At 51.7% G+C, this 25,482-nt stretch overlaps 1 protein-coding gene across 3 annotated transcripts in view; it reads right to left on the bottom strand.

Annotated features, from left to right (window-relative positions):
* Nucleotides 1-1,206: 1,206 nt before the first annotated feature.
* The window catches only part of FGF12 (fibroblast growth factor 12), a 162,802-nt gene continuing 138,526 nt past the window's right edge, over nt 1,207-25,482 (bottom strand). For all 3 annotated transcript variants that reach the window (XM_081955546.1, XM_081955547.1, XM_081955545.1), the window contains 2 exons: nt 9,673-9,871; nt 1,207-1,793 (listed from right to left, as the gene is read on the bottom strand). In XM_081955546.1, coding sequence (XP_081811672.1) covers nt 1,675-1,793; nt 9,673-9,871 — 318 coding nt within the window. In that variant the 3' untranslated portion in view covers nt 1,207-1,674. The remainder of the gene's footprint in view (nt 1,794-9,672; nt 9,872-25,482) is intronic.

The following is a 25,482-nucleotide window of genomic DNA, read 5'->3' as shown; positions in this document are numbered from 1 at the left end:
GGGAATGATATACATATAAATAGATGATAGATGATGAAGATTATAGAGATGATAGAAATAAACAGATAGGTGATAAGATGATGGACATGATAGATGACAGAAATGGCAGATATGAGAGCGAGAGGAAGGGGGGGGGAATGAGAAAGAACAATAATAGTCAATGGGAGAACACAGTTGAGTTAGGAAAAAAAAATCTAGCCGGCCATTAGGACGAAGGGATCCTGGAAAGGTTAAACAAGCCAAGATGTCTTCAGTGCCAAAAAAACCATCTTGGATCCCCCCCCCCCGACATGTTCTTACGCCCCCCCTCCCCTCCCCCCGAAACAACAAGCAAAGCAACAGATCAAGGAAGTCCCCCTGGGTCCAATCTTCCGAAATCCCTTTTGCAAAAACAGCCCCCACCCATCCCCTCCTTAATTTCCCCAGGAGAAAGAGGAGACGGGAGGCGCGTTGGATGCCTTCACCACCTTATTTGTTAAAATAAATGAAGTGGGATACAAATAATAAAATAAAAAATAAAGCACCAAAAATTGTAAAATAATGAAATTAAAATAAAATAAAAAATCATGCAAAAGATTGAGACGAATAAAGGCGAATCTACATGTCCCTGGATAATGTTGCAGGATCCAATTCGGATCAGTCACCGGGACTGGAGGTTTCATCTTCCGAGATTTTGGACTCTTGCTGGAGCCCATCATCCTCAGTGAGCGTCTCTCTCGCCAGAAGGTGGGATATTCCATGCCTGGTATTTATGAAGTGCCTGATTGCGGGTAGAGTTTTAGTTGCTGATTTGAGCGTTGATGGCCAGCTATTAAGCCGGCTCCTGAATCAGCATTTCTGTTGACTGACAAGGTTACCATTTCCCAGGCTTCCATCACTTCCCCCCACCGGCTGTTTTTGTACCTGCTCGTCCAACAATCTTAGTAGCTGCAAAATTCAATGTATGTCCTTGTCCACCGCGGTGGGAGGATGGGCTCCAGCATGAGTCCGAAAGCTCAGAAGACTAAACCTCTGGTTCTGTAGCTGACCCAGACTGGATCCTGCAAGAGTCCTTCCTGCTTGCCCCTCCCCCTTCTTTGCACCCAGGGCTGGCTCTCCTGCCCCTCCCTCGTACATACACCCAGCCCAAAAGTCCTGCCGTTTCCGATTCGTTCAACTTTCTCCCTCCGCTCCCCTATCACAAAGAAAGTTCACGTCTCCAAAAAGCAAATCTGTTTTATTTTTAAAGATAACACCTTTATTATGTATTTATTATAGATAGATAATAATTTATTTATAATAATAATAATAATAATAATTGTTATGCAGAGTTGACCAATTCCCCCATCCAAGCAGAGTTTTGCTGTTTCGAATGGAAATGAGAGTCCAGGTGGAATCTATATTCAATGAAGCTCTCCTGGCCTCCTCCACTCACTTGAATATACATTCCCTTTCAGGGGGGAGTGTGGGTGGGGGTCTCTTCGTGTACGCTGGACTCTGTCCCAGGGCAGGAGGCGCAGAGGCCTCATCCTACGTGGAGAGAAGTCGCCCGTGGATCTTGGCTCCAGCCTCGCGGGGGTGTGGGGCGGGTGGGCGGGCGGGCAGGGGGCGGTGGGCAAGTGGCAGGGAGAGGCCCCCCGAGAGGAGGAGGAAGAGGAGGAGGAGGAAGGTGTTGGTGGTGGGCACTTGGTCAGGCTATGTGGAGTCCTGGTTGACCACTTTGCCTCCGTTCATGGTAGGCGTCCCCGAACTCTTCCGAGAACGTCCTTGCTTCTCTCCGATCTCATGCAGGGAAGGCTCTCTGTACATGCACACTGCGGGTGGGAGAGAGAGAGAGAGGGAGTCAAGGCATGGGACCCACCAGCACCCCCCCCCAATGCACAACCACCTTGCAACCCGACTCAGTAGCCCCCCCCCCCCCCCGTCCCACCAGACAAGTGCAACATTTCTGCTGTTCTTGCACGAGGGAGTCTGGCTTCCCCCAATGACTTTTTAGAAGAATAATGGAGCTGGAAGGGCCCTTGTAGGTCATCTAGTCCAACCCCCCCACCCAAGAAGGAGACCCTGCACCATGTCTGACAGATGGCAGTCCAGTCTCTTCTCGAAAGCCTCCAGGGATGAAGCTCCCAGAACCTCCAAAGGCAACTTCTGTTCCATGGATTGATGGTTCTCCCCGTCAGGAAATTCCTCCTTATTTCCAGGTTGAATCTCTCCTTGGTCAGTTTCCATCCATTATTCCTTGTCTGGCCTTAAGGGGCTTTGGAAAACAGCTTGACCCCTCTTCCTCCTGTCTGTGGCAGCCCCTCAAACATTAGAACACTGCTTTCATGTCTCCCCTGGTCCTTCTCTTCCCTAGACCAGCCAGGCCCACTTCCTGCAACCGTTCTTTGTATGTTTTAGCCTCCAGTCCTCTCATCATCCTCGTTGCTCTTCTCTGCTCTCTTTCTAGACTCTCAACATATTTTTGGACGAGAACCAGATGTGAGATTCCAAGTGTGGCCTTACTAAGGCTTTATAAAGTGGTTTTAACACCACGTGATTTTGATTCTATGCCTCTGTTTATAGAACGGAGGATTGGATTTTCTTTTTTGGCTGCTGCCTCACACGGCTGGCTCACGTTTAAGGGACCTTTCACAAGGACTCCAAGGTCCCTCTTCACAGTTCTTGTTTTTGAGGCAGGTGTCACCTATTCTGTGCTTGTCCCTTTGGCTTTTCCTGCCCAGGTGTAAAACTTGGCTTTTCTCCTCATTAAATGTCCTGTTGTTGGATAACGTCCATTGTTCAAGTCTGTCAAGATCTCTCTGGATCCTGAGCTTCGTCTTCTGGGCTGTTGGCTGTTCCTGCCAGCTGCAAATTGCATGAGTTCCCCTTCTGCTCCCTCATCTACTCCATATCATTCATGAAGATATTGAGGAGTCCTGGGCCTAAGACGGAGCCTTGGGGTGCCCCACTGCTTGCTTCTCTCCATATAGGTGTAATACTGCCAAAAACTTCTCGTTGAGTACAGTTTGTCAGCCAGTTACAAATCCATCTGGTGGTGAGGATGTCTTCTATCCCACATTTTTCTAGCCTTCCAAGAAGAAGGTTATGGTCTATTTTGTTGAATGCCTTACTAAAGTCTAAGATTCATGGCCTTTGTTGTTGCATTTGTTTGTGGCTTGTGAAAGTAAATTAGGTAGTCCTTGACTTAAAATATTTCATTTAGTGACCGTTCAAAGTTACAACAGCACTGAAAAAAGTGACTTATGACCATTTTTTACACTTAACAACCATTGCAGCATCCCCAAGGTCACGTGACGCAAGTTCAAATGCTTGCCAACTAACTCATATTTATGACCATTTTTTTTGTCTTGGGGGGGGGGTTCATGTGATCCCCTTTTGCGACCTTCTGACAAGCAAAGTCAACGGGAAAGCCAGATTCACTTAACAACCTTGTGACTAATTTCACAACTGCAGATTCCCTTTAACAACAGTAGCAAGAAAGGTCATAATATGGGGAAAACTCACTTAATAACTGTCTGGCTTAGCAATGGAATTTTGGAGCTCATCTGTGGTCATAAGTCAAGGACTAGCTGTAAGAACATCAGCCAAGCCCTGCTCAGAATAGGGAGGGGTGTACCTTGTTGGAGAATGTGATTTATGACACAGACTGAGGGGAGGGAAGGAACGGGGGTGAAGTCCACCCATAATTCAAATGAGGCTGAGCTCTGACTGCAAAAAAGGCCCTGCCTAATAAATGACTGGTTTGCTTTTGAAACTTGGCTCGAGGCTCATGAATCAATTAGGGCATCTTTCGGAAACCTGACAGCCAAAGCTTGAATTGTGTGTTGTGTTGTGGGGGGGGGGAGTCTTTTGTGTCTCTTCGGTCTTGCAGACGATCCGTGTCACTGGGTCACTTCTGGGTCTGGTTTTCGGAGAAGAGGGACGCAGCTTCTCCTTGTCCACTTGGTGAACAGCTTCCATGCTTCGGTAGACGTTCACTCGCCTCCTCTCTGGGCTAAAAAGCCCCCAGAATCACAAGCTTCATCCAAGAAAGGGGTGTCCAACCTTGGCAACTTTAAGATCTGTGGACTTCAACTCCCAGAATTCCCCAGCCAGCATAGAATTCTGGGCCTTGAAGTCCACAGGTCTCATCAAGTTGCCAAGTTTGGAGATGCCTCCCTAGAGGGGACCATCTTTCAACTTCTTCGTCATCCAATTTGGACAATCGATAAATACCCAATTTAGCTGTTTGTTTCTCAGCTTTTATACTGAGTTTTATGATTTAATTTCCTGACACTTTATCGATCTAAGATCCCCGACATTTTATTCTCTGTCTCAGATCTTTTTTTAAAAAAAAAACCTCCCAGCTTTCTCTACCTTGTTTCTCCACGCAGCCCACCTGGCCCTTCGCTTTGGGCTGGAAGGAGAGTTTGCAGGCATCAGAATTGGGGGCCTGCCCCCCCTCCCCCCCCTGAACGCCACCCATTTAATCTGGTTCTCGAATTAGCCCGCTCTCTCAGATGCGCCTCCAGCCGTAAATTGCCAGGACCTTCTTGGGATTACGAAGGGAGGGAGGGAGGGAGTTTGTCCTTGGCTTCACCTCCCAGACCGATTTGACAGGCTGCAAATTCTCCCGTGTTGCAGGAAGAATCTGCCAGGATCCAGTCGGTCCCTTTTTCTCGCCTGCATCTGCTCCAGAAATTGCCCTTAAAAAAACATCATAACCTGCCTGGACCCACAACTCCAAAGCCTCCCCACTTTCTCTGATGGGCGGATTGGTGCCCTTCAAGCCATCCTATGGGGCTCCTCGACATACGACCACAATGGAGGCCAGAATTTATGGTTGCTGAGTGAGACATTGGCGAAGGGTGTTTTGCCTCGTTTTAAGACCTTCCTTGCCACCGTTAAGTGAATCACTGCCGTTGTTCAGTGAACAGCACGGCTGTTAAGTGAATCTGGCTTCCCCGTTGAAGACAGTTATGGAGCTTTGCCCCGTTTTACGACCTTCCTTGCTGCTGTTGTTAAGTGAAACCTTGCGGTTGTTATGTTATTGAGAATCTGGCTTCTCCCTTGATTTTGCTTGTCGGAAGGTCTTCAAAGGGGATCACTGAACCCGAGTACTGCGACCGTCATAGATGTGAGTCAGACCGCGTGACCATGGGGATGTTGCAAAGGTCGTAATTGTGAAAAACGGTCATGTCACTTTTGTAACTTCAAATAGTCACTAAATGAACTGTTATAAATCAAGGACTACCTGTATCAGTTTATATAGAGGGTGTCCTCTACTTTATGACCACCACAGAGCCCCAAATTTTCAATGCTACGGAAAGCGGTTGTTAAATGAGTTTCACTCCATTTTACGACCTTATTTGCCACGGTTGTTAAGTGAATCCCTGCCGTTGTTCAGTTAATAATAGGGTTGTTAAGTGAATCCATCTTCCCCATTGACTTTGCTGATCGGATGGTCACAAAAGGGGATCACTTGATTCCTGGACACGGCAACCGTCATAAATATGAACCTGCTGCTAAACGGCTGAATCACCGTCATAAGTCAGGTTTTTCAGAGCCGTGTAACTTTGAATTGTCACTAAATGGATGTCTGTAAGCGGAGGATGGCCCACCGTCCTGCCCCGGCTGCTGCAGAGGAGCAGGGGGAAAGGTTCTGGGGAGGGAGGGGGCTTGGAGGCGTGCAAATCCAGGACATCATATCCCAAATTAAGGCTGAAGGAGGGGGGGTCCCCCCAAAGGCAGCTGGCTTGGGAGGGGTCAGCAATCTCCGTGAATAGCAGAGAGGGGGAGGGGAGGGGGCTGGATCAGCCCCGGATACTCCAGAGTTGGGCTGGTTGAGCCTTCAAGATGGGGACCCCAGACCCTCTTTGGGTGCTGAAAGGCCAGGATCAGAGGTGGCACAAGGGGAGGAGGTTGCCGGCTGAGGGGGGCAGGGGAAGGGCTGGGGGGGGCTCAGAGGGGCTCCTGTTTTCTGGGGGTCTCCAAGGAGAAGCTGGACGGAGGCTCTCGCAGCGATGCGCTCTTGGACTGCGGACCACTGAGCAGGGGGGGCTCTGAGAGCCTCAAGGATCCCTTCAGCTTTGCACGTCTTTTGGCACCCAGCAAAGGAGCCCCCCTTGGACCCCCCACCACTGTGGGTCATCATGGGGAGCCTTGCAGATTGTGCTCACCGTCCTTTGCCTGCACAGCCCCCCCCGCCCCCAATGGTGAGCTCAAGGTCAGAGGGCGGTTGCCCCTGGGGAGGAATGAGGGGGACGGAGGGAGGGAGGAAGGAAATGGGAATGAGAAGGAGAGAGGCAGGGGAGGAAGGAAGGGGGAAGGAAGAAGATGGGAATGAGAAGGAGGGAGGGAGGAAGGAAGGGAGGGAGGGAGGAAGGAAGGAAGGAAATGGGAAGGAGAAGGAGAGAGGCAGGGGAGGAAGGAAGGGGGAAGGAAGAAGATGGGAATGAGAAGGAGGGAGGGAGGAAGGAAGGGAGGGAGGGAGGGAGGAAGGAAGGAAATGGGAAGGAGAAGGAGAGAGGCAGGGGAGGAAGGAAGGGGGAAGGAAGAAGATGGGAATGAGAAGGAGGGAGGGAGGAAGGAAGGGAGGGAGGGAGGAAGGAAGGAAGGAAATGGGAAGGAGAAGGAGAGAGGCAGGGGAGGAAGGAAGGGGGAAGGAAGAAGATGGGAATGAGAAGGAGGGAGGGAGGAAGGAAGGGAGGGAGGGAGGGAGGAAGGAAGGAAATGGGAAGGAGAAGGAGAGAGGCAGGGGAGGAAGGAAGGGGGAAGGAAGAAGATGGGAATGAGAAGGAGGGAGGGAGGAAGGAAGGGAGGGAGGGAGGGAGGAAGGAAGGAAGGAAGGAAGGAAGGAAGGAAGGAAGGAAGGAAGGAAATGGGAATGAGAAGGAGAGAGGCAGGGGAGGAAGGAAGGGGGAAGGAAGAAGATGGGAATGAGAAGGAGGGAGGGAGGAAGGGAGGGAGGGAGGAAGGAAGGAAGGAAATGGGAAGGAGAAGGAGAGAGGCAGGGAGGAAGGAAGGGGGAAGGAAGAAGATGGGAATGAGAAGGAGGGAGGGAGGAAGGAAGGGAGGGAGGGAGGGAGGAAGGAAGGAAGGAAGGAAGGAAATGGGAATGAGAAGGAGAGAGGCAGGGGAGGAAGGAAGGGGGAAGGAAGAAGATGGGAATGAGAAGGAGGGAGGGAGGAAGGGAGGAAGGAAGGAAGGAAGGAAGGAAGGAAGGAAGGAAGGAAGGAAGGAAGGAAGGAAGGAAGGAAAGAAAGAAGGAAGGAAATGGGAATGAGAAGGAGAGAGGCAGGGGAGGAAGGAAGGGGGAAGGAAGAAGATGGGAATGAGAAGGAGGGAGGGAGGGAAGAAGGGAGGGAAGGAGGGAGGGAGGGAGGAAGGAAGGAAGGAAATGGGAAGGAGAAGGAGAGAGGCAGGGGAGGAAGGAAGGAAGGAAGGAAGGAAGGAAGGAAGAAGATGGGAATGAGAAGGAGAGAGGGAGGGAGGGAGGAAGGAAGGAAATGGGAAGGAGAAGGAGAGAGGCAGGGGAGGAAGGAATGAATGAATGAATGAAGGAAGGAAGGAAGGAAGGAAGGAAGGAAGGAAGATGGGCATGAGAAGGAGAGAGGGAGGAAGGAGGAAGGAAGGAAATGGGAAGGAGAAGGAGAGAGGCAGGCGAGGAAGGGAGGGAGGAAGGGAGGAAGGAAGGAAGGAAGGAAGGAAGAAGATGGGAATGAGAAGGAGGGAGGGAGGAAGGAAGGAAGGAAATGGGAAGGAGAAGGAGAGAGGCAGGGGAGGAAGGGAGGGAGGAAGGAAGGAAGAAGATGGGAATGAGAAGGAGGGAGGGAGGGAAGAAGGGAGGGAAGGAGGGAGGGAGGGAGGGAGGAAGGAAGGAAGGAAATGGGAAGGAGAAGGAGAGAGGCAGGGGAGGAAGGAAGGAAGGAAGGAAGGAAGGAAGAAGATGGGAATGAGAAGGAGAGAGGGAGGGAGGGAGGGAGGAAGGAAGGAAATGGGAAGGAGAAGGAGAGAGGCAGGGGAGGAAGGAAGGGGGAAGGAAGAAGATGGGAATGAGAAGGAGGGAGGGAGGAAGGGAGGGAGGGAGGAAGGAAGGAAGGAAAGAAGGAAGGAAATGGGAATGAGAAGGAGAGAGGCAGGGGAGGAAGGAAGGGGGAAGGAAGAAGATGGGAATGAGAAGGAGGGAGGGAGGGAAGAAGGGAGGGAAGGAGGGAGGGAGGGAGGAAGGAAGGAAGGAAGGAAATGGGAAGGAGAAGGAGAGAGGCAGGGGAGGAAGGAAGGAAGGAAGGAAGGAAGGAAGAAGATGGGAATGAGAAGGAGAGAGGGAGGGAGGGAGGAAGGAAGGAAATGGGAAGGAGAAGGAGAGAGGCAGGGGAGGAAGGAAGGAAGGAAGGAAGGAAGGAAGGAAGGAAGATGGGCATGAGAAGGAGAGAGGGAGGAAGGGAGGAAGGAAGGAAATGGGAAGGAGAAGGAGAGAGGCAGGCGAGGAAGGGAGGAAGGGAGGGAGGAAGGGAGGAAGGAAGGAAGGAAGGAAGGAAGGAAGAAGATGGGAATGAGAAGGAGGGAGGGAGGAAGGAAGGAAGGAAATGGGAAGGAGAAGGAGAGAGGCAGGGGAGGAAGGGAGGGAGGAAGGAAGGAAGGAAATGGGAAGGAGAAGGAGAGAGGCAGGGGAGGAAGGGAGGGAGGAAGGAAGGAAGAAGATGGGAATGAGAAGGAGGGAGGGAGGGAGGGAGGGAGGGAGGGAGGGAGGGAGGGGATCCTACTTCAGAAGAAAGCTTGTGGGCTCCCAATTGCTGAGGCCAATCAGCTCTCAGGGTTTCCAGGGAAATCCTGCAGGGCGACCCCTGTGGTCAAGCCAGCCGTGGTCCCTTGGGAGCTCAGAAGCTGACCAGCACTCACCCCGTTTGCCTTTGGGGCTGGCCCCCCAAAGGGCTTCTTGGCCTTTCGTCCCAAGAGAGGAGCATTGGGCGTAAAGTGAAGCGCTCTGCATTTCTGCGGGTATTGTGGGAAAGGGCAGAAGTGGTTTTCCCAATCGCCCCCACCTTCTTCTGAGATTGTTTCTTCCTCTTTTTATTTCTTAACCCACCCCACACCTTGGGATTTCCTAGTGGTCTCCCATCCAAAGGCTCCGATTTCCTCATGAGAAGATTTAGCCCCACCCTCGGTGAATTCAGCTGAGCCTCCTCGTTGCCCCCAATGGGTTAACTCCACAAGGCCCTGGAGGGAACCGGCCCGGGTGGGACTCTGAGTTTAGGGTCCGATTCCTGGCCTCCCCTGTGAGTGACAGCTGTGGAGGCACATCTGCAGGACCAGATCCAGGCTCCAAGAAACCCAGCAATGAGAAGCAAGAAACAAAGGGAGTCACAAGGTGCCAGTCGGTCTCCCTTCTTCCTTTCTTCCTCTTTCCTTTTTGGTCCTCCTTGAGCTGAGCTACTCCACTGCACTACAAGGGCCCAGTGAGACTTCTCTGACCCCCCCCAAAGACCCTCGTGGACCCCCGCACCTCCTCCTGGGCTCAACCCCTCCCCTTCCCCAAATCAGGTGGGGGGGGGGAAGTCTCTCAGCTGTGGGAAGGCCAGAGGGAGAGGGAGCCTTTGTGTAGAACTTCAGCTCGCTCGAGTCAGTGAGCCCAGCTGCGTCTGAAGCAGAAAAGCGACCGACATCCCCAGCCCCCCCCCCCAAGCCCACGCTGGCCCCCTCCCCTCCTACCTTCTATGGGTTTGGGTACAAAATGTGAGGACGGTTTTGTCTTTTTCACTCGGTTGCCTTTCATAATCTGCCCTTCTTTATTGAGTCCCAAGAACCAGGCTCTCCCCGATTCCTGCTGCCGGTACAGCGTGGAGGAGTAGATCACGTAGTAGTTTTCGAAGACGGACTCCTTGAATTTGCACTCGGGCGTGAAGATGTCCTGGGGCGAAGCAGAAGGGAGAGAGGAGGGAGAGAGAGGTGAACACAAAAATCATCTCGGCCTCCTGGAGCCCAAACGGGTGGGAAACAGAGGGGAGATCCAGCAGGTTCTGAGCGGTTCTGGAGAACTGGAAGCGGAGATTTTTACCAGTTCAGAGAAGGGGCCCGTACCGCCTCTGACTGGCCCCCACCTCTTCTCCGCTTGCCTGGTCCCAGCCGATGGGGAGGGACCCTTCCCCAGCCACGCCCACCAAGCCACGCCCACAGAAGCAGTGGTAAAAAGCATTGAATCCCACCGCTGCAGCCCCCCCCCTGGAGAGGATTTGAGGAGGGGTCCCTTGAGGAGGTCGCCTGAGGAAGGTCCATCAGCAGCACCCAACCGAGTCTTCCAAAGTGCCACCAAGGATCTGCCCTGCCCTGCAAGGCCTGGCAGCCTATTCAGAACGGAAGGGCTCCTGGGTGCCCTCGGAGTCTGGTGCTTTTCTGGCAGATGTTTCATTACCCAACTAGGGAACATCATCCATGCACCTAACATCACCACTAGCACTGAGGATGTTCCCTAGTTGGGTAGTGAAACGTCTGCACGAAAACAATACAGCTCAGAGAGCACCAAGGACCTCACAATCCTCCTCCTCCGTTCTAGCACTGATGATGTTCCCTAGTTGGGTCATGAAATGTCTGCAAGAAAATGACAAAGCTCAGAGAACACCAAGGATCCCACAGTCCTCCTCCTCCTCCTCCTCTTCTCTTCCTTCCTCCTCCTCATTTTTCTCCTTCATTTTCCTTACCCTCCTCCTCACTTCCTTCTAGCACTGATGATGTTACTTAGTCAGGTCACGAAACGTCTGCCGGAAAAAACCCCAAGCTCAGAGAGCAAAAAGGAGCTTTCACTCCAATCCTGAGCTACAAATATTTTCTTTCCTCCACAGAAGCGAAAGCGAAGGTCCCATTCCTGGGCCGGTTGGTCTGGAGCTGAAACCGACTTCTGCCGAGCCCATCGGCCTCCCCTTCTCCCAACCGCCATGAAGAGAGGGGCTGCCTGTCACTCACAAGTCGGACAGCCCCCCCTCCTCCCCCTTGGCCGAGCACGCAAACTGGCCAGGTGTGTCTGTACGTCCGTCTGTCTGTTGGGAGTGGAAAAGCTGCCTTTTCTTTGGCAAACCTCTCCACTTGTCCAGCTCTTCAGGGAGGGATTTGCTGTCTCTTTCTGCAGTGGAAATTTGGGGCCCGCTTGTGAGGTCGTAAAGGCGAGGACTCCCTCGTATCTCTTTTGGGGGGGGCTGCGTTCGTCCTGCGTAATGTCTCCCAGCCGGAGACTGCAGATTGGGGCAAGTTGCAAGAATCAAGGATGAAATGAATTAAATGAAATATTTAATGATTGAATCCCTGGTTCAGCTGCCGTTCAGGAGGCAGAAGGTCAGGCCAAGGGCAGGAAAAGAGGAGAATAAAAGGAGGAAAGGAAATTGAAGACGGGAGAAGGAAGGAAAGGAAATCCGGGCTGCCTGTCTTCCAGGTGTTTAGATCTTGCCAATTTGAGCATTCCTGGTGCACCAACTCAGCCCATCGAAGGTTCAGGGTGCAGAGCCAGAAAACGGGGAGAGCCAGTGGTGCAAACGGAGTACATAACGTAAGCCTCGGAAGCAAGACTGAGTAGGAGAGGAGAGGACAGATAAACAGAGTTGGCAGGGACCTTGTAGGTCATCTAGTCCAACCCCCCGCCCAAGCAGGAGACCCTACACCATTTTTGACAGATGGCAGTCCGGTCTCTTCTTGGGAGCCTCCAGGGATGAAGGTCCCACAACCTCCGAAGGCAACTTCGGTTCCGTGGGTTGATTGTTGTCACTGTCAGGAAATTCCTCCTTATTTCCAGGTTGAATCTTTCCTTGTTCAGTTTCCATTCGTTATTCCTTGTCTGGATCTTCAGGGGCTTTGGAAAATAGCTTGACCCCCTCCTCCTCTCTTGGGCAGCCCCTCAAATATTGGAAGATGCTCTCCTGTCTCCCCTGGTCCTTCTCTTCCCTAGACCAGCCAGGCCCAGTTCCTGCACCCGTTCATTGTGTATTTCAGCCTCCAGTCCCCTCATCATCCTGGTTGCTCTTCTCTGCCTCTTTCCATTCTCTGCATCTTTTTTATAGTGTGGGGACCAAAACCGAATGCCGTACTCTAGGTGTGGCCTTACTAAGGCTTTATAAAGTGGCTTTAACACCACGTGATTTTGATTCTATGCCTCTGTTTATACAACCCAGGATTGTATTGGCTTTTTTGACTGCTGCCTCACACGGCTGGCTCACATTTAAGGGATTGTTCTCACTGTCAGATAATTCCTCCTTATTTCCAGGTTGAATCTCTCCTTGATCAGTTTCTCACCATGTCTTACTCAGTCTTTACTCCAAAGGGCTGCCCAAAGGGCCTCCTGGCCGATGAGTGGCAGGAGATGAGGCTAAAACATCTGCCAGCCACCCCTGCCCGTCTCTACCCCGGGTTGCGCTCCCCCCTGTGAGGTTAAAGGAAGCTTTGATCACCTCTATGAGAAAGTAAACTCCCCCCCGCCCGCCCCCCAGTCTTCCAAGGACTTCCCAGGGCTTTTCCAGGGAGACCAAACCAGCCAGGGGGCTGCTCCTTGGGGACACAGGCTGCCCATGGGATGGACGGGAGGAGTTTGCCAAGCGTGTATGCATGAATGTATGTGTGTGTGAGTATGCATGTATGTATGAACACATGTATGTGTGTATTAGATTTTATTTACGGTATCTACTTTCTGTAGCCATCCATCTCAAAAAGTGACTTTGGACAGTATCTATCTATCTATCATCGTTCAATCAATATCTCTCCATCTATCTATCTATCTATCTATCTATCTATCTATCTATCTATCTATCTATCTATCATCTATCTATCTATCTATCTATTTCTATCTTTATTTATCTGTCATCTATATTTATCTATCTATTATCTATCTCCTTTCTTACTTTCTTTCATCTATCTTCTTCCTATTATTTTTCGAAATACACTTGGAATACGGCATTCAGTTTTGGTCGCCACGTTGTAGAAAAGATGTGGAGACTCTAGAAAGAGTGCAGAGAAGAGCAACAAAGAGGATTAGGGGACTGGAGACTAAACATATGAAGAACGGTTGCAGGAATTTTGGGTATGTCTAGTCTGGTGAAGAGAAGGACCAGGGTGGGGACATGATAGCACTCTTCCAGTATTTGAGGGGCTGCCCCAAAGAAGAGGGAGTCAAGCTATTCCCCAAAGCACCTGAAGGCTGGAGAAGAAGCAATGGGTGGAAACGAATCAAGGAGAGAAGCAACTTAGAACTGAGGGAGAAATTTCATTATAGTTGAAACAATTAATCAGTGGAACAGAAATTCCCTCCAGAAGTTGTGAATGCCCCAACACTGGAAGTTTTAAAGATGTTGGATAACCATTTGTCTGAAGTGGTGTAGGGTTTCCTGCCTAAGAAGTGGGTTGGACTAGAAGACCTCCAAGCCCCCTTCCAATTCTGTTATTCTATTCTAAATTTAAAATTCTGTCTGTCTGTCTGTCGGTCTGTCTATCTATCAGTCTTCTCTTTCTCTCTTCTGTCTGTCTATCCATCCATCGAATAAGATAACCAGTATAAAAACAGCCATATATAAACAGGAGATACAAGGATGACTCTTCCTCTATACTTCAATAACTCTTTAGAAAGCCGATACGTCCAGCATAGCCATAAACACCATTTGACGGGGTGGGGGTGGGGGGGTGGGGCTTCAGCTTTGTCATCTCAATCACACCCTGCACAAGCCTCCCAAATTAAGTCCTTTCCTTCTGAACCCCCAGCCCCCCCCATCCCAGAGCAGCATTCCTAATTTCTCCTGACAACAACCCTTCGAGGTAGGAGAAGACAAATGCGAAAGACAAACAGAGGCAGCCAAGGTGATCCTGTGAGATTTGGAAAGTCTGGCTGTTACACACACACACACACACACACACACACACACACACACACACACACACGTTCTGCTTAGCCCCGGGGCGGCTGTGGAAACCTCCGACCTGCTGGGTTTTGCAATTACCACCGAAGGACCCGGAGAGCCCTTGAAGGGAAAGGAGGCCGCTCAATTTAATTGGCAGGGCAGCTGGCAAATTGTCTCTCTTTAAAGTCCCTATTAGGGCTCAGGAAAGCCTCGATTACGGCAATTGGGTTCCCTCTTTCTTCCTCCCCCCCTCCCTCCCACTCTCTCCCTTCCTCTCCTTTTCTCTCCCTCCCTCTCTCCTTCTCCCCCCTTCTCCCCCTTGTTCTCTCTCTCTCCCTTTCTCTTCCCCTCCCTCTCCTTTTTTCTCTCTCCCTCTTTCTCTTTCCCTCTCCCTCTTTTGATCTCTCTTCCTCTTTTTCTGTCTTCTATCTTTCTCTCCCCCTCCCTCTTCCTTCTTCTGGCTGTCTTTCCCCTCTTTCTCATCTTCTCGCTCTTTCTCTCTCTCCATCCCTCTCTTTCTCTCCCCCACCCCACCCCACCCCACCCCACCCCACCCCAGCAGACTGGCTGAGTGGAGAAGAGGCTTTTTTTCAGGCTTCCAGTCCTGGGGGCCAGAAGCACATTATGGGGAGGGGTGTCCCTCCCAGAGACCTCCCAAGGGATGACCTGAGACGCCCCCACACGGGGCTTCTGGACCCCGGGGGGGGGGGACTGGGGGCCTGCCCAGAGGGAGCCTCCGGGAGAGCAGCATTAGGGGACCGGAGGCCCTGTGGCTGCTTCCAAGCCTGGCCAGGGGGCGGCTGAGCTGGAGCACTCCTGGTGGGCCAACGCAGCCCACGGAAGGTCCAGGGCGCAGCGCCAGAAAACGGGGAAAGCCGGTTGTGCAAATGGAGCACAGAAAAGAGGCTGAGGCTTTGGGAAAAGGGCCGAGAAAAGCAATCAGGGCGGCTGGAGGCCTGGAGGGTAAAAGATAGGAAGAGCGGCTGCAGGATTTGGGGTACGGCTCCTTTAACGGAAAGAAGGACCAGGGGGGACCAGGGGTAATAGCAGTGCACCAATATTTGAGGGGCTGCCAAAAAGAGGAGGGGGGGAGTCAACCTGTTCTCCAAGGCACCAGAAGGCAAGACAAGAAGCAATGGGTGGAAACTAACCAAGGAGAGAAGCAACCTGGAATTAAGGAGGAATTTCCTGACAGTTAGAACAATTGACCAGTGGAACACCTTGCCACCAGAAGTTGTAAATGCCCCAACACTGGAGGTTTTTAAGGAGAGACTGGACAGGCACTTGCCTGGAATGGTCTGGGGCAGGGGTCTCCAAACTTGGGAACTTTAAGACTATGCTGGCTGGGGAATTTTGGGAGTTGAAGTCCACAAGTCTTAAAGTTCCCAAGTTTGGCACCCATGGTCTAGGCCTAGGGTCTCCTACTCAAGCAGGGGGTTGGGCTAGAAGACCTCCAAGGTCCCTTCCAGCTCTGCTCAGATTGAAAGGAGGAAAGAGGAGAGGAAAGGAAAGACGCAAGGGAAGGGAAAAGGAGAGGAAGAGGAGGAGAGAGGGGAGAAGGGAGGGGGAGAGGGGGGAGGGGAAGGGAAAAGAAGGAAGGGAAAGGAAGGGGAAAGAGGAGAGGAAAGGAAAGACGCAAGGGAAGGGAAAAGGAGAGGAAGAGGAGGAGAGAGGGGAGAAGGGAGGGGGAGAGGGGGGAGGGGAAGAGAAAAGAAGAAAGGGGAGGGGAGGGAAGGAGGAGGAAAAAGGAGAGGAAAGGAAAGACGCAAGGGAAGGGAAAAGGAGAGGAAGAGGAGGAGAGAGGGGAGAAGGGAGGGGGAGAGGGGGGAAGGGAAGGGAAAAGAAGGAAGGGAAAGGAAGGGGAAAGAGGAGAGGAAAGGAAAGACGCAAGGGAAGGGAAAAGGAGAGGAAGAGGAGGAGAGAGGGGAGAAGGGAGGAGGAGAGGGGGAGGGGAAGGGAAAAGAAGGAAGGGAAAGGAAGGGGAAAGAGGAGAGGAAAGGAAAGATGCAAGGGAAGGGAAAAGAAGAGAAAGAGGAGGAGAGAGGGGAGAAGGGAGGGGGAGAGGGGGGGAAGGGAAGGGAAAAGAAGGAAGGGAAAGGAAGGGGAAAGAGGAGAGGAAAGGAAAGATGCAAGGGAAGGGAAAAGAAGAGAAAGAGGAGGAGAGAGGGGAGAAGGGAGGGGGAGAGGGGGGGAAGGGAAGGGAAAAGAAGGAAGGGAAAGGAAGGGGAAAGAGGAGAGGAAAGGAAAGACGCAAGGGAAGGGAAAAGGAGAGGAAGAGGAGGGGGAGAAGGGAGGAAGAGAATGGTGAAGGGAGGGGAGAGGAAAGATGGAAGGGAAGCAAACGGAAGAGAAGAGGAAAGGAAAGAAGGAAAGGAAGCAAAGGGAAAAAGAGGAGGGGAGGGGAAAGGAAAGACGAAAAGGAAGGGAAAAGGAAGAGGAGGAAGGAAAAGGAGAGGAAGAGGGGAAGAGAGGAAAGAGGGGAGAAGGGATGGCAGGGGAGGGGAGGAGTGGTAGGGCCTTCATCCTTGGAAGTTTTTAAGCAGAGATTGGAGAGCCATTTGAAAGGACACAGGGTCTCCTCTTCAAGCAGGAGGCTGGACTAGAAGACCTCCAGGGTCCCTTCCCACCCTATCCCTTCAACCTCAGCTGCCGTGGCCTGACAACAGAGGAGGAGGAGGAGGGGGGGTATCCCTGCCTGATCCGCTCCCAGATCCCAGCTCTTGTAGCTCCTCCCACCACCCCCTCCCCTCCCCTTCCACACCTGGGCCCCTCCTCAGTCCAAACCAGGCGGCTAATTTTAGCCCAGCTCCGCCTTTCACCAATTGCGTAAGATTTGAACTGAGGCTCATGAAGCTTGCAGGTGGTGGGGGGGGGGGGAGATGCAAATAACGGAAGGGAGCCCAGCAGAGGGAACTGGATCCCGCAATGTTCTGCTCCATTAATTTCCTGGGTTCTGGACTGAGGTTTCCTCTCCTGCAGCTGGAAGCCCAAATCTGAATTTCCAAATGCCAGCCCAGCACCAGAGAGTCACGTGGCCTCCTTGCTTGAAAAGGAAGGGGAGAAACCCCCCCTGGCTTACACTTCGGGGTCATGACTGCAAGTTTCCCCCTCCCCACATTTAAAAGGGAGGAGGGTCCTGCAAAGAATCCCCCTCCCACTTTGGAGGAAATCCAGCCTCAAAGAAGCAGAGCAAAGCCCCCTCGCTGCCTTGGGGGTGGGGGTGGGGATTTGCAGCTATGAATTCCAAATAAATTAGCAAAGTTCATGGTTTAATTGGGGAAATTTGCACTTGAATACATCAGCCTAGAAATTCATATTTGTGCTTACAGCTCAGTTCCTTCAAACGCTTTCTGACCTCAAACGACCAAGGCAAAAGCAGACCCAGATCCAGACAGCACCAGAACTTATACGGGGCAGAGTTTTTAAGTTGGAAGGGGTCTTGGAGGTCATCTAGTCCAATGGGAAATGCAGCAAGTCTTGTGTCCAATGGAGAGAATATTTGTAGGTTGGGGTGAATTATGGGGTCCTTGGGGATCTCAGAGCTTGGCGGTTTTCTTGCAGACGTTTCATGACCCAACTAGGAAACATGATCAGTGCTAGAAGGAAGAGGGGTTTGCAGGGGGGGGGAGGAGAAGAGCAAGAAGAAGAGGAGGAGGAGGAGGAGGAAGAAGAGGAGGAGGAGGAAGAAGACGATGACGACTATGGACTCTATGTAACAGACTTGGAAGGGACTTTGGAGGTCATCTAGTCCAACCCCCTGCTGAAACAGGGAACCCTCTGGTTTCAATTCTGCCAATAAGCTTTTCAGCCGCTGAGGGTGCTGGCTGAGGCGGTCTCTGGCTTTAATCCCCCACCTCCCCCTCCCCCTCCCCCTCCCGGTCCTTTGGCTTGGTGGATGGCGCAACTGACCCACAGGATTCAGAAAGACTGAAAGCTTCCCACTTGCATATAAAGAGGGATCGTCCCACTCTCCACTAGCACTGGTGATGTTATCTGGCTGGATCATGAAACGTCTGCCAACAAAAAAAGCCCCCATTCCCCCAGAGAGTCCTCCTCCTCCTCCTCCCACTGATGATATTACTTAGTTGGGTCATGAAATGTCTGCAAGAAACCCACCGAGCCCAGAGAGCCCCAGGGCCCCCATGTTCCCCTACCTGTTGTTGTTTCTCCTCCTCCCTTCTAGCACTGACTGTGTTACCTAGTTGGGTCAGGAAATGTCTGGGGGGGGGGAAACCCAAGCTCAGGGAGTACCAAGAATCCCACAGTCCTCCTCCTCCATTTCCTCCTCCCCAGTTCCCCTCCTAGCACTGACGATGTTCCCTAGTTAGGTCATGAAACGTCTGCAAGAAACCCCCCAACCTCAGAGAGCCCCAAGGAGCCCCCAGTTGAGCCCTGAGCTAGAGAGAGTCTCTTCCATTGGACACAAGACCTGCTAGAGACCCCACCCTCCAGGGTCTTCCTGCAGTGGGGTGGGGGGTGGGGGTGGGGAATGCCTCTTCATTCTTCCACTGCACCCGTCATCGGCAAGTGCAAACTAACTAGCCAACAGGGGGCCTTAAACAGGAAGGCAGCCCCTGTCACTGAGAAAAGGCACCAAGTCCGACGAATCAGGAGGCCCTGCGGAGACTTTTGGGGGTCTCCTCCTTCCAAAGCCGAGCAGGGATCAAGGGTTCAGATCCTGCCACTCGATCCATTCTCCTCCTGCTGCCAATCCTCTCTCTGGCAGGAGGAGCACCCAATGCATCTGGCTGCCCGGATGTTGAGAGGAGAAATGAAACGGCAGGAAACTCTTAATTTCCCCAGCCTGTTTATCCCATGGATGAATTGCTCCGAGCGGCTGAAGGGGGAGAGATCAAATCAAGCAGACAGGGGGGGAGGGAGAGATAGATAGGGAAAGAGAGACGGGAAGGAGGGGGAGATAGGGGAGGGAGGAGAGGGGGGAGAGGGAGGGAGGAAGAGAGCTAGAGAAAGGGAGGGACAGAGAGGAAGGAGAGGGGGAGGGAGGGGGAGAGAGGGAGAGATAAAGGGGGAGAGGGAGGGAGGGGAGAGAGGGAGGGAAAGAGAGAGGGGGGAGAGGGGGAGGTAGAGTGGGAAAGGGAAGGAGAGAGGGATAGAGGGGGAGGAGAGAAAGAGAGGGAGGGAGAGGGAGGGAGAAAGGAGAGGGGGGAGGGGGGAGGGAAGGAAGGAAGGAGAGAGGGGGGAGGGAGAGGGGGAGGGGGGCCTAGGCATCTCCGTGTCTGTCCCTCCACTTATCTGCAGATTTTATGACCTGGGACGTTGAAGCTCCATCTGTCAGTCAGGCAATTTCCATGTGCATAATTTGGTATGGGGGGGGGGAGGGAGGGGATGCTCCCAGAGGGCTAATTGACCTGTCAGCAAAGGATACTGCGGATCCCCTCAGGCCGGCCCCCTCCCCTCCCCTCGCCCTGGCTTCCCTTCAGCCTCCCGTGGCTCCAATGGGTGAGAGGCTGCATTGGCCCCACTCTGCCTTCCTCTTTCCATGGGCATTTCTGTCTTCTTGCAATCTGGACTCCACCTTCTCCTTCCGAGGAGGAAGGTGGCATCCAAGCCTTCCCTTCCAGCAGGGAGGGAGGCTGACCAGGATGCCGAGAGAGAAATCTAGACCCAGAGAGAGTTCCTTCCCTCCTGCCATCCCTCAGCCCAATTCTCAGAGTCCTCTTTTGGGTTTTCCCCTTTTCATGATTCTGTCGCTTTGCACGTCCATGGAGACCTTCTGTGATGGAGACAAATTCCTTCGGTGTCTCATCCCACTTGGCCAAAGGAAAGGAGTCTGCCCTGTTCCACTTCTCTTCCTCTTCTCTTTCCCCATCCCATCCTTTGTGTCCTAAGTCCAGGACTGCCTACAGACCCTCAGGTCTAATGGCTACCTCTCCTCCTTGGCCATCCCTCCTAGCCCACCTTCCCTGCCAGGGGCGGCTGAGGCCCCCGACAAGACGGGTTGCCTTTGGGCACCATGGACAGCTCCAAAGCCCCCCCCCATCCAGATGTTCAGGGTTGTGGCTGCTGTTCTCGCTGCCGGGGTGCTTAACCACTGCCTTGCCAGGCTCTCTGAAACCATCCATTGATTTCAGTTAATCTGCCCCACCAGATTGAAGATGGGTGGGGGTCCCTGTGGACCCACCTTGGATGGTCCTGCAAAGCTCCGGGCCTTGAAGCTGGTTTTCATAAGCCAAGGTCAAGGCAGAAAGAGTCCCCTCCCCCCTGGGTTGTGGGAGATGGGAGGGGGCGATGCCCAGGCAGGGCGGCCCTTCCTCTGCCCAAGTCTCAGGAGAGCCCCCCTCCTCCTCCTCCTCCTCCTCCTCCTTTGTCCAGCCCATAATGACCGCTTTGTGGAAAACAGCTACACGGCAGTGGCCACTGCAACATCCTAGACTGACTCCAGAGGCTAAATTTTGTTTTTTCTGCCCAAAGATGGAGCTAAATGCAAGATAAAGCCTATATAGGAATAATCCTATTCCGACCTAAATGAAAAATATGCCAGAGGAATCTTTCAGATCAATAAAATTGGCCCTGAGATTAGGATTACTACTGCTTTTTAAAACCCTACTAAGGACACACCAGGAATCCTGCAACCAATTTTGGTCACCACACTACAAAAAAGATGTTGAGACTTTGGAAAAACTGCAAAGAGCAAGTAAGGTGATCAAAGGCCTGGAGGCCAAAACACACGAAGGACGGCTGCAGGATTTGGGTCTGGCCAGTCCAGAGAAAAGAAGGACTAGGGGGGACATGATATCAGTCTCCCAGTGTTTGAGAGGCTGCCATAAAGAAGAGGCTAGCTGACCCCATGGGATCCCCTCCGCCAGCCCTGCCAGGTAGGCCAGGACCAAAATCAGGCACAGCTTGGGTTGGAGGGATGTGAGAATCCCCTCCTCCGTCCAGCTGTGGGGACAGAGCTTGGCTGGGCTGAACGGTGCAGGAGGCTTTCGGACGCTTCTTCCGGCCACTGGGAGCTTTGGATTCTTGCGCTTGTTTTTTAAAATTATTGTTGGCATGGGAAGCTGCCCAGAGTCAGGCAGGAGATGGCCGACCATGCAAATCCACTACCTAAATGCTAATAAATGCTATTGCGTTGCTATGTGGAGAACCGTGGGGTCCTGGGTGCTCTCTGAGCTGGCTAGTTTCCTTGCAGACGTTTCGTGACCCAACTAGGTAACATCATCAGTGATAAAAAGGAGGGTGTTTATGGAGAGGAGGAGGACTGTGGGGTCCTGGGTGCTCTCTGAGCTGCCTGGTTTCCTGCAGACGTTTCGTGACCCAAACTCGGGAACGTCCTCTCTAACACAATCACAATCTCAGAGAGCACCAAGGACCCCACAGACCTCCTCCTCCTCCTCCTCCTCCTCCTCACACCCCACCCCGTTCTAGCACTGATGATGGTCCCTAGTTGAGCCATAAAACATCTGCAAGAAAACCAACCAATCTCAGAGACCACCAAGGACCCCCCATTTTCAACCCTGAGCTCCAACTACTGTAGGGTCTTCCCGCAGAACCTGAAATGCCCAGATCGTTTCTCCTGCCCTTTTGAGACAGGCAAGTCCCAGCGGGTCCATCCTGAGCCTCTTCCCTAAGCTTTCCACCTTCCCAGGTGTGAGTGACCTTTTTCCTTTCCTTCTCCTCCTCCTCTTCTTCCTCATCCAGACACAAGGACCTTCCTCCACAGCAGGCCTCTCCAACCTTTGGCCCCTGTAAGACGTGTGGACTTCAATTCCCAGGATTCCCAAGGCCAGAATTCTAGTAGTTGAAGTCCAGAAGTCTAAAGTTGCCACGTTCGGAGACTCCTGCTCCATGGCCCTGTTCCCACCAGCCTCTTCCAAACAGGTGTGATGCCAGGCCTGCAGCCATCTTTTCTTGTGGCTCTCTGGCCTGCTTTCTATTATTCTACTAGGGATTTTCTATGGTGGGAAAACGGGAGGGGGGGATTGTACAGAGTTAGATGATAGGTAGCCATAACAACATTCTTTCTAGAAAGCCAAGGTCATCCTTTGTCTCTGCACCTCTGCACCTGACCAGATCTGGACGGGTGGAAGCTGCCAGCATGGCAGTGGGAGATTGGACCATGGGATGGACTTGTGCGTGGGGGAGGAAAGGTCTTGACCTTTCAACTGGGTGAGGAAAACCAGGAAGCCTTCAGATTCGGGTTTTCCCAGATGTGCCGACATGGCTCTCTTCATCAATGGGAACTTTGAGGAATCCTTTGCCTCGGACTCTGATTTACTTTTGGATGCTATTTGGAACCCTGACATTTGATCTTTTGGGGACAGGACAAACCCTGCCAAAAGCTGCGTGAAGGGAATTCACATGTTCCTTCACGCCTCCGCCCTTAATCCGCCATGAAGCTCACGGATACAGGATGCCCTGGGGACACCCTTAATTTCATTTGTTAAAACATCGGAAGGCATGACCATTGCTGGTCACACCTATAACTCCATTTCTGGAGTCAGAAAGGGAGATGCAGGGGCCCTGGGGCAAAGGGGTGGGGAAGCCGCTATTATCGCTCATAAATTTAATTCCAGCTCAGCCGTGCCCGGAACAGGATTTCCACGAAGCAGGAGGAAAATTCACCCAGCAACTCCATAAATAAGACAGGGGAAAAACATGGATGCTAAAGAGGTTTTCACAGGAGACATCAAACCACCTTTTAAGCTAGCACCGTTTTTTTAGGCATGGAAAGGATTTTCCAACCTAGAAATCAGGAGAAACTTCCTAACAGTGAGAACAATTAATCAGTGGAACCGCTCGCCTCTAGAAGTTGTGGATACTTCAACACTGGAGGTTTTCAAGAAGAGACTGGATAGTCACCTGTCTGAAATGGTCTAGGGAATCCTGCTTGAACAGGGGGCTGGACTACAAGATCACTTCCACTCTGTTATTCTGCCTTCCTTCCTTCTTTCCTTCCTTCCTTCCTTTTCCTTCCTTCCTTCCTTCCTTCCTTCCTCCCTCCCTTCTTCCTTCCTTCCTCATCTCTGGAGGCTTTTAAGAAGAGATTGGACAGCCATTTGTCTGGAGTGGTATAGGGTCTCCTGTTTGAGCAGGGGGGTGGACTAGAAGACCTCAAGAATCCCTTCCAGTCATAGGTTTTTGTGATTCTATGAGTCTCCGGCATTACAAACCAGGTTTTGGGAAAAACACCTGGAGGATTTCGCGGTTGGGATTTGGGGTTCGTGATGATATTTATTGGCTGAGGAAAACCAGATTCAACAATTTTTGGTGATTAATTGTTTGGGAAAGAGCTTGCCTGCCGAATCAGCCCAATCCTCACCAAATGGCTGAGCATCTGTTGGGAGAATGAAGGATGGGAAGGATTTGAGTTCTTCTCCCTCCCATCCCCCTCCCCCTCCCCCCAGCAAGCACTCCGGCTGCCAAGGAGACCCCCCTCCCTGCCAGGTGCACCTGGCTAAGCAAAGGCCTGGCAGGGGCATCGGGCCAGAGAACTAAGCCAGGGGACAGGGACCCTCACTCGGGGTCTCTGTGCTTTAGCGTCCTGTGTGAATCCAGCCCTCTGGATAATTTAAGGCTTGGTGCACTGTAGAAACTTCGAGTGTTAGTTCATCTGTTCCCTAGGTTAAATTATATTTATTACGTGACTACATCTACCTTATGTTGACCGAAGAGAGTATTTGTAGCTCAGGTTTGAACTGTGGGGTCCTTGGTGGTCTCTGAATTTGGCTGTTTTCTTGCAGATGTTACATTTTCCAGCTAAGCTGGGTAAGTATATAACGTGTCAGATGCCTGCAGCCCTCTTTTCCTTTGGATCTTCGGCCTGCCACCCTTTCTATTATTCTACTATGCATTTTCTATGGTGGGAAAATGGGAGGGGGGATTGTACGGAGTTAGATGCAAAGTAGACATAATAACATCATTCTTAGAAAGCCAAGGTCATCCTTTGTCTCTGCACCAAGCTCAGAGAGCACCAAGGACCTCACAGTCCTCCCCCCCCCCATCCCTTTCCCTTCTCGCACTGATGATGCTACCTAGTTGGGTAATGAAATGTTTGCAAGAAAACCACCAAGGACCTCACAGTCCTCCTCCTCTCCACAAACCCCCCTCTCTTCCAGCATTGATGGTGTTACCTACTTGGGTAATGAAATGTCTGCCAGAAAAGCACCCAGCTGAGAGAGCACCAGTGACTGCGCATCGTTCTGTCAGGAATGTCCCCCTTATTTCCAGGCTGGCTCTCTCTTTAACAAGCTCCCATCTGTCACTTCTGCCTTCTGGTGCTTTGGAGAAGAGCCTGGCTCCCTCTCCTTTAAGGCAGCCACTCAAACACTGAGAGATTGCAAAAATGCCACTCCTAAACTGTCCTCATTAATAAACTGGATATACCCAATTCCAGCAACTGGGATTCTTTATATGCTTTCCAGGCGAACGCTGCATTCCCACAGCCAGGAGTTCGATATATCAGCTCAGGGTTGACCCCTCCTTCCCAGGGCATCAATCTGAGGACCCAGGTTGTTGGGGGGCAAGATCCTGACATTGTAAGGACTGCAGAGAGGACTGCAAAGCACGGGGGGGGGGGAGTGTACACAGCAAATGGCACTTAGCTGTTGCTGTCTGCGCCATCCTCCCTGCCTTGCTGAGCAGCATGTTGTGGGTGCATTTTGTCACATCAAGATATATGTCTGGAGCATTCCCACAATCGCCTGAGAAATTATTCGGTCCAAAGTAAGATACGGCCAGCCAGACAAGAGCACTTCTCAACAAATCCTGGCTGAGGTTTGAAACTGCTGTGTTGTTTTTCAGAGGCTGACAGATAACCTGGTGATAAACTCTTCCCTAGGATTTTAGGCAGAATGTCAGACCCACCGACTGACTGTTAATGGAAACCGGGACAAGTTTTGCCCTCCTTTAGACATCTAGCACTTCATCATTTTACAAGATTGTTTGGAAAGGTAATGGGATATTAGATATTAGTTTGGTCAGACCAGCAGAAAGCTTCTTTTGAAACTCTAGGAAACAATCTGAAAGGGATCTTGGAGTCCTAGTGGACAACCATTGAAATAGGAGCCAGCCGTGGGCAGCAGCTGCCAAAAAAGCCAACACAGTCCTAGGCTGCATCAACAGAGGGAGAGAATCAAGATCCCGTGAAGGGTTAATACCACTTTATAAGTCCTTGGTAAGGCCACACTTGGAATACTGAATTCAGTTTTGGTCGCCACGATGTAAAAAAGATGTGGAGACTCTAGAAAGAGTGCAGAGAAGAGCAACAAAGAGGATTAGGGGACTGGAGACTAAAACATATGAAGAACGGTTGCAGGAACTGGGTATGTTTAGCTTAAGAGAAAGAAGGACTAGGGGAGACATGATAACAGTGTTCCAATATCTCAGGGGTTGCCACAAAGAAGAGGGAGTCAAGCTATTCTCCAAGGCACCTGAGGACAGAACAAGAAGCAATGGGTGGAAACTAATCTAAGGAGAGAAGCAACTTAGAAGTGAGGAGAAACTTCCTGACAGTTAGAACAATTAATCAGTGGAACAGAAGTTGCCTCCAGAAGTTGTGAATGCCCCCAAACTGGAAGTCTTTAAGAAGATATTGGATAGCCATTTGTCTGAAACAGTATAGTGTTTCCTGCGTAGGAAGGGGGTTGGACTAGAAGACCTCCAAGGTCCCTTCCAATTCTACTATTGTATT

This window comes from Natrix helvetica (genome assembly GCF_964273705.1).
Source record: "Natrix helvetica genome assembly, chromosome: 5".
NCBI lineage: Eukaryota > Metazoa > Chordata > Lepidosauria > Squamata > Natricidae > Natrix > Natrix helvetica.
The sequence above is the reverse complement of the archived record's forward strand: the minus strand, read 5'-3'. Positions and strand labels throughout refer to the sequence as shown.